Source organism: Littorina saxatilis, linkage group LG10 (assembly GCF_037325665.1).
Source record: "Littorina saxatilis isolate snail1 linkage group LG10, US_GU_Lsax_2.0, whole genome shotgun sequence".
NCBI classification, from domain to species: domain Eukaryota; kingdom Metazoa; phylum Mollusca; class Gastropoda; order Littorinimorpha; family Littorinidae; genus Littorina; species Littorina saxatilis.
In genome coordinates this window covers 2,163,566-2,171,065 of record NC_090254.1, presented here as the reverse complement: position 1 = coordinate 2,171,065, position 7,500 = coordinate 2,163,566, and the positions used below count along the sequence as shown (strand labels likewise).

Genomic DNA, 7,500 nt, shown 5'->3' with positions numbered 1-7,500 from the left:
CTGGGAACATTTTCAAAAGCAGCCTTGACAATTATGAAAACAAACCATAAAATAAAACGTAAACATTATGTCGCTCCTTCTGCTTGTCATCCAGGAAGTGATAACAAATTTCGAGAACGATGTTTGTCTCGATGACTTCTTCATATCAGCAGGAGAAAAATACTGGTAAGATCACCACTAGGCTGTGCATGTATCGGTATCGTATGTCATTAACAAGTCGCGTAAGGCGAAAATACAACATTTAGTCAAGTAGCTGTCGAACTCACAGAATGAAACTGAACGCAATGCAACGCAGCAAGACCGTATACTCGTAGCATCGTCAGTCCACCGCTCATGGCAAAGGCAGTGAAATTGACAAGAAGAGCGGGGTAGTAGTTGCGCTGAGAAGGATAGCACGCTTTTCTGTACCTCTCTTCGTTACTTTCTGAGCGTGTTTTCAATCCAAACATATCATATCTATATGTTTTTGGAATCAGGAACCGACAAGGAATAAGATGAAAGTGTTTTTAAATTGATTTCGGAAATTTAATTTTGATCATATTTTTTATATTTGTTTATTTTCAGAGCTTGTTTTTCATCCAAATATAACATATTTATATGTTTTTGGAATCAGAAAATGATGGAGAATAAGATGAACGTAAATTTGGATCGTTTTATAAAAAAATTTTTTTTTTTACAATTTTCAGATTTTTAATGATCAAAGTCATTAATTAATTTTTAAGCCACCAAGCTGAAATGCAATACCGAAGTCCGGGCTTCGTCGGAGATTACTTGACCAAAATTTCAACGAATTTGGTTGAAAAATGAGAGCGTGACAGTGCCGCCTCAACTTTCACGAAAAGCCGGATATGACGTCATCAAAGACATTTATCGAAAAAAAGAAAAAAACGTCCGGGGATATCATACCCAGGAACTCTCATGTCAAATTTCATAAAGATCGGTCCAGTAGTTTAGTCTGAATCGCTCTACACGCACACACACACGCACACACACACACACACACACACATACACCACGACCCTCGTCTCGATTCCCCCCTCGATGTTAAAACATTTAGTCATAACTTGACTAAATGTAATAAAAGGAATACTGACCTCGACAATCAAGACACGAGCACACTCCACGTTGTCGTTGGCGACCGCGATGTGCAGAGCGTTGAACTGACCGCCCATCAGGTCGTCAATGTGACTCCTGTCTCTCGCCAGGATCCTCTCCACAGCGCTGAGGGCAAAGAAACATCCGTCAACCCAGACAAGGTGTTATTACAATAAGGTCAAACAAGTCAATGTGAGTCCTGTCTCTCGCCAGGATCCTCTCCCCAGCGCTTCAAAGAAAAATGAGTCAGGATGAGACATTATTTCGTTTTTACACATTACAAGTTTGTATCACAATAAGGTCGAAAGAAGTCAATGTCAGTATGAGACGTCAAAGAAGAGTCACTCAGGATAGAAATTAAAAAAACAGCCCAGGTCAAGCCAAAGCACTATAGAACCTGTGTACAGTAGGTCCAGAAACAACAGTGAAATCAAGACAGAGTCATGTCATGATAAGATCAAAACAACAATAGAAAATGTGAAATGAAGACAAAATAATATCACTGAATTTAAAGAGACGGAAAAGCGTCCAGCCATAAGATCGTTGAAGCAGGATTCAAGAATGGTTAAACCTAAGGAGTCAAGAATGGTTAAACCTAAGGAGTCAAGAATGGTTAAACCTAAGGAGTTAAGAATGGTTACCCTAAGGAGTCAAGAATAGTTAATCCTAAGGAGTTAAGAATTTAAAGCACCAAATTAAGCATAACAAAATCGATGCGATGCAGTTAGACGGAGTCCACCTCGTGCACTGATCAATAAGCTTTATACATGAAGCAAAAGTGGATGCCACCCAACATCTAACATGATGCGGGGTCTGATTGGTTGAAAGCACAACACATCTCAGTTTCAACCAATCCGACCCCGCGGCTGCGTCAGCCATCATGGCGGCACTCAGTCTCGCTCCGGGCACCTCAGCCCACAGGAGCTGAATTACACAGCGATTTATTTATTTATTTATTTTATTTACGAGGATTTATATCGCGCACATATCTCACCACACAAGGCGACTCAAGGCGCATGTTACCTATTAATGCCCTGTGAGATGGAATTTTTTACACAATATATCACGCATTCACATCGGCCAGTAGATCGACTGCCTTTAGGCGCTGCATCCACCTTTCACGGCCTATTATTCCAGGTCACACGGGCGAGAGAGAACAAGTGTTTTTCCCTCACTGTAAGTTTCCCCTGAGACTGGCCAGCTGCAGCATGTTGAAGCCCTTCCTGTTCCTGACTTGCAGGTCTAGGGAGGGAGCCTCCATCAGCGCGTCAATGGCATCGTCGTTGTTCTTCTCTATGGCGTCGTGCAGCGGCGAGTCGCCGTACTTGTCCTGTTGGAAGGAAACACCTGATGTAACCGTATTATTTTTTTGTGCTATGACACGGAGTACCATTGCAGACTGTGAGAAAAGGGTTGTTTTTCTGCAATTGTCTTAATTGTATAGAAGCACAAAGCCACTGTTCATATAAAATAATAATGCATAATATTTATATAGCGCATGTATCCAAGGTTTGACCCTGCTCAAAGCGCTGTACAATCAAAGCGCTAACTATATCTTACAGATGGAGTGCACATTACAACACTTTTAGAGCAACGATTTGTCTTTTTGTCGCAGATGGGGATATAAACAGTCACAATATTCACACAACTATATGCCACAGACGACTACACATACATTTAGTGTTCCAAGCAAAGCAAAACTTTCTGCAGTAGCCTATGTCTGCTCGCATCTCCAACCAAAACGTGGTTAACATTTTCCTTGATCACGATCTAACACTACCAGGACAAGGTTAAAGCAAAAGAGGATCTGTCTGCACTGTCACTCTAACTACAAAGGCGAACCACTTCTAGCATCAGTAATCCATAATCAATATGTATGGGATTGTTATCCATAATCTACAGTCAGCGGTATATGCATGTGATTGTTATCCATAATCTACTGTCAGCGGTATATGCATGGGATTGTTATCTATAATCTACTGTCAGCGGTATATGCATGTGATTGTTATCTATAATCAACTGTCAGCGGTATATGTATGGGACCGGCACGGTTGGCCTAGTGGTAAGGCGTCCGCCCCGTGATCGGGAGGTCGTGGGTTCGAACCCCGGCCGGGTCATACCTAAGACTTTAAAATTGGCAATCTAGCCTGGCGTCTGGCATTATGGGGTTAGTGCTAGGACTGGTTGGTCCGGTGTCAGAATAATGTGACTGGGTGAGACATGAAGCCTGTGCTGCGACTTCTGTCTTGTGTGTGGCGCACGTTAAATATCAAAGCAGCACCGCCCTGATATGGCCCTTCGTGGTCGGCTGGGCGTTAAGCAAACAAACAAACAAACAAATATGTATGGGATTATTATCCATAATCTACTGTCAGCGGTATATGCATGTGATTGTTGTCTATAATCTACTGTCAGCGGTATATGCATGTGATTGTTATCCATAATCTATTGTCAGCGGTATATGCATGGGATTGTTATCTATAATCTACTGTCAGCGGTATATACATGTGATTGTTATCCATAATCTACTGTCAGTGGTATATGCATGTGATTGTTATCCATAATCTACTGTCAGCGGTATATGCATGTGATTGTTATCCATAATCTACTGTCAGCGGTATATGTATGGGATTGTTATCCATAATCTATTCTCAGCGGTATATGTAGGATGTCACCCATAATCTATTCTCAGCGGTATATGTAGGATGTCACCCATAATCTATTCTCAGCGGAATATGTAGGATGTCACCCATAATCTATTCTCAGCGGTATATGTAGGATGTCACCCATAATCTATTCTCAGCGGAATATGTAGGATGTCACCCATAATCTATTCTCAGCGGTATATGTAGGATGTCACACATAATCTATTCTCAGCGGAATATGTATAGTGATGGTTGTGCTCACAGTACGGTTGACGTCAGCCCCCTTGCTGATGATCTGACGCAGAGCCTCCCCCAGGTCGTTGTATGCCGCCAGGTGGACCATGGTGCGCTGCTTGCTGTTGACCGCGTTCACCCCTGCCCCTCGCTCCAACAGTAACAGCGCTATGGACTGCTTCTTCCTGGGGGGTAGAACACACACTTCAATGATCACACAGTGTCACCTCTGCCCCCCGCTCCAACAGTAACAGTGCTATGGAATCCTTCTTCCTGGGGGATAGACTTGAACACACACTTCAATGATTCACACAGTGTCACCTCTGCCCCCCGCTCCAACAGTAACAGTGCTATGGAATCCTTCTTCTTGGGGGGTAGAACACACACCTCAATGATCACACAGTGTCACCTCTGCCCCCCGCTCCAACAGTAACAGTGCTATGGAATCCTTCTTCTTGGGGGGTAGAACACACACTTCAATGATCACACAGTGTCACCCCTGCCCCCCGCTCCAACAGTAACAGTGCTATGGAATCCTTCTTCTTGGGGGATAGAACACACACCTCAATGATCACACAGTGTCACCCCTGTCCCTCGCTCCAACAGTAACAGTGCTATGGAATCCTTCTTCTTGGGGGATAGAACACACACCTCAATGATCACACAGTGTCACCCCTGCCCCCCGCTCCAACAGTAACAGTGCTATGGAATCCTTCTTCCTGGGGGATAGAACACTGACACACTTCAATGATTCACACAGTGTCACCCCTGTCCCTCGCTCCAACAGTAACAGTGCTATGGAATCCTTCTTCCTGGGGGATAGACTTGAACACACACTTCAATGATTCACACAGTGTCACCCCTGTCCTTCGCTCCAACAGTAACAGTGCTATGGAATCCTTTTTCCTGGGGGATAGAACACACACCTCAATGATTCACACAGTGTCACCCCTGTCCCTCGCTCCAACAGTAACAGTGCTATGGAATCCTTCTTCCTGGGGGATAGAACACACACCTCAATGATTCACACAGTGTCACCCCTGTCCCTCGCTCCAACAGTAACAGTGCTATGGAATCCTTTTTCCTGGGGGATAGAACACACACCTCAATGATTCACACAGTGTCACCCCTGTCCCTCGCTCCAACAGTAACAGTGCTATGGAATCCTTTTTCCTGGGGGATAGAACACACACCTCAATGATCACACAGTGTCACCCCTGTCCCTCGCTCCAACAGTAACAGTGCTATGGAATCCTTCTTCCTGGGGGATAGAACACACACCTCAATTATCACACAGTGTCACCCCTGTCCCTCGCTCTAACAGTAACAGTGCTATGGAATCCTTCTTCTTGGGGGATAAAACACACACCTCAATTATCACACAGTGTCACCCCTGTCCCTCGCTCCAACAGTAACAGTGCTATGGAATCCTTCTTCCTGGGGGATAGAACACACACCTCAATGATCACACAGTGTCACCCCTGTCCCTCGCTCCAACAGTAACAGTGCTATGGAATCCTTCTTCCTGGGGGATAGAACACTGACACACTTCAATGATTCACACAGTCAGGTGTATGTGTCCATTTAGCTGTACGTCTACCCAGTGGTCTTTTTATTAGACAGACAAACACTTACGATACAAATAATGAACTTATCTAAAAAATCGGTAAGGAAACTCGCTTGCAAGATGCCGGCGAGGTACTAGTACCGTAAAATCCCTAGCAAACGCCCACCTCCCCTCCGCACAGATTTCGGGTAAAAGTAGGGTGTGGGCGTTTGCTAGGTACCCACTTTTTTTGTCGCCTTCTTTTTGACCTCAGTTGCATGCAGGATGCTTCAACCCATATTTTTTGCCCGATTTTTTGTTTTTGTTTTTGTTTTGCATCCTTCTTCCTTGGTCTTTTTCTGTATAACATAATCAACTTTATATTATACAAAACATAAACTTCTGTCTAATGTTTAACTGTAATTCCAATAAAATACGTAAGTCTAACTTCTTCCCATACTTAAATTTTCCTATGGTCGTTTTTGTTATCAAAATACAATAATTTTTAAAATAAATTTGATCGTTTTTTAAATTTTCATTCCAAAAACCAAATAATATATCTGTTTCATTCAAAGTTATATTATAATAAATTTGCTTATAAATAAAGTCTTTACATAGTTTCCAGACGTTCCTCACCTCTTGACAATGAAAAAAGAAGTGCTCAAGTGTATCCAGTTCATTCTTTCTTTCTTTCTTTATTTGGTGTTTAACGTCGTTTTCAACCATTCAAGGTTATATCGCGACGGGATCCAGTTCATTACAAACTTCACAATTATTAGTTTGACTTCACCCATCTTGTTTAGTAAAATATTCTTTGGGTATATTCTGTGTACAATTTTCCAATGAAGCAGACGCAGTCGTTCTTCTTTTGCACAATTAACAGCTAACAGCCAGTGTCTTGATTCCAGAACAACATTATGCTTTCTTTGCCAAAAAGAACAGGCGTTCGGAGTTTGTACCTCAAAATTAACATAGAGAAGTGTTAAACACTCATTAAAAAACGTCACTGAACGACTTCACTGTGGGACATGACGTAATTTTACCTCCCCCTTCCCTCCCCCCCCTCCCCCCACACCACCCAAAAAATGGAGAATCATCGAACAGTGTGCACCAATCGTAGATATAGGAGGCCGACTGTCCTAAAACTTGTTTTCTTTAAACCGGGGTGGGCGTTTGCTACGTATTGACCCCTCTGCACAACTTTTGGCCAAAAGTGGGGGGGTGGACGTTTGCTAGATATTGGGCGTTTGCTAGGGATTTTACGGTAATTGTAACTTTTTGTTTTGTCAATAATTATACGTACCAATAACCTACAATTTTTTTTTATCGGACACACAGTATTCAGCTCACCCTTCAAGGGCTGCCCCTAAAGCCGTGTTGCCCTGGTCACCCTGCTGGTCAAGGTCAGCCCCAAGGTCAAGCAGGGTGTTGATGACGTCACGCTGACCTTCGTGACAGGCCACCATCATGAGTGTCATCCCTTTGTGCGTCTGCTTTAGCTGTCGGAGTACAGTAAAGTCTGATTGACTACACTATAGTGAGCCAAGAGTACTTGCCAGTACAGTATGCAGATCTATACCTACGCATGCCTTTAGAGAGTAACCCCCTTTTTAAAACTTTAAAAAATGTTCAAAGATCAGGCCTTAAAAAGGAGGGAGTCTTAAAATGACGGGTCAATTTACACAGGTTAAAATGACGGGTCAATTTACACAGGTTAAAATGACGGGTCAATTTACACAGGTTACAATGACGGGTCAATTTACACACGTTAAAATGACGGGTCAATTTACACAGGTTATCAACATCTGAAAAATCAAGGTCTTAACAATGAGGAAATTTTAAATGGGTGTTCTTGAAAGGGGAGTTCAACTGTATCTATACTATTATTGTACATAGCAAAATGCAATGTGCTAATCCATGACTTGAACATACAATTTATCTTCAGCAATTTTATCTTTATGTCTGCCAGCTTCTGTCTCT

The 7,500-nt window shown here is 42.7% G+C and overlaps 1 protein-coding gene across 2 annotated transcripts in view; it reads right to left on the bottom strand.

The window, feature by feature from the left end:
* Positions 1-7,500, bottom strand: part of LOC138977944 (E3 ubiquitin-protein ligase MIB2-like) — a 30,899-nt gene that overhangs the window by 7,137 nt on the left and 16,262 nt on the right. For both annotated transcript variants that reach the window (XM_070350551.1, XM_070350552.1), the window contains exons 11-14: positions 6,871-7,019; positions 4,003-4,159; positions 2,271-2,425; positions 1,095-1,221 (exon numbers count right to left, since the gene is read on the bottom strand). In XM_070350551.1, the coding sequence (XP_070206652.1) occupies positions 1,095-1,221; positions 2,271-2,425; positions 4,003-4,159; positions 6,871-7,019 (588 nt within the window). The remainder of the gene's footprint in view (positions 1-1,094; positions 1,222-2,270; positions 2,426-4,002; positions 4,160-6,870; positions 7,020-7,500) is intronic.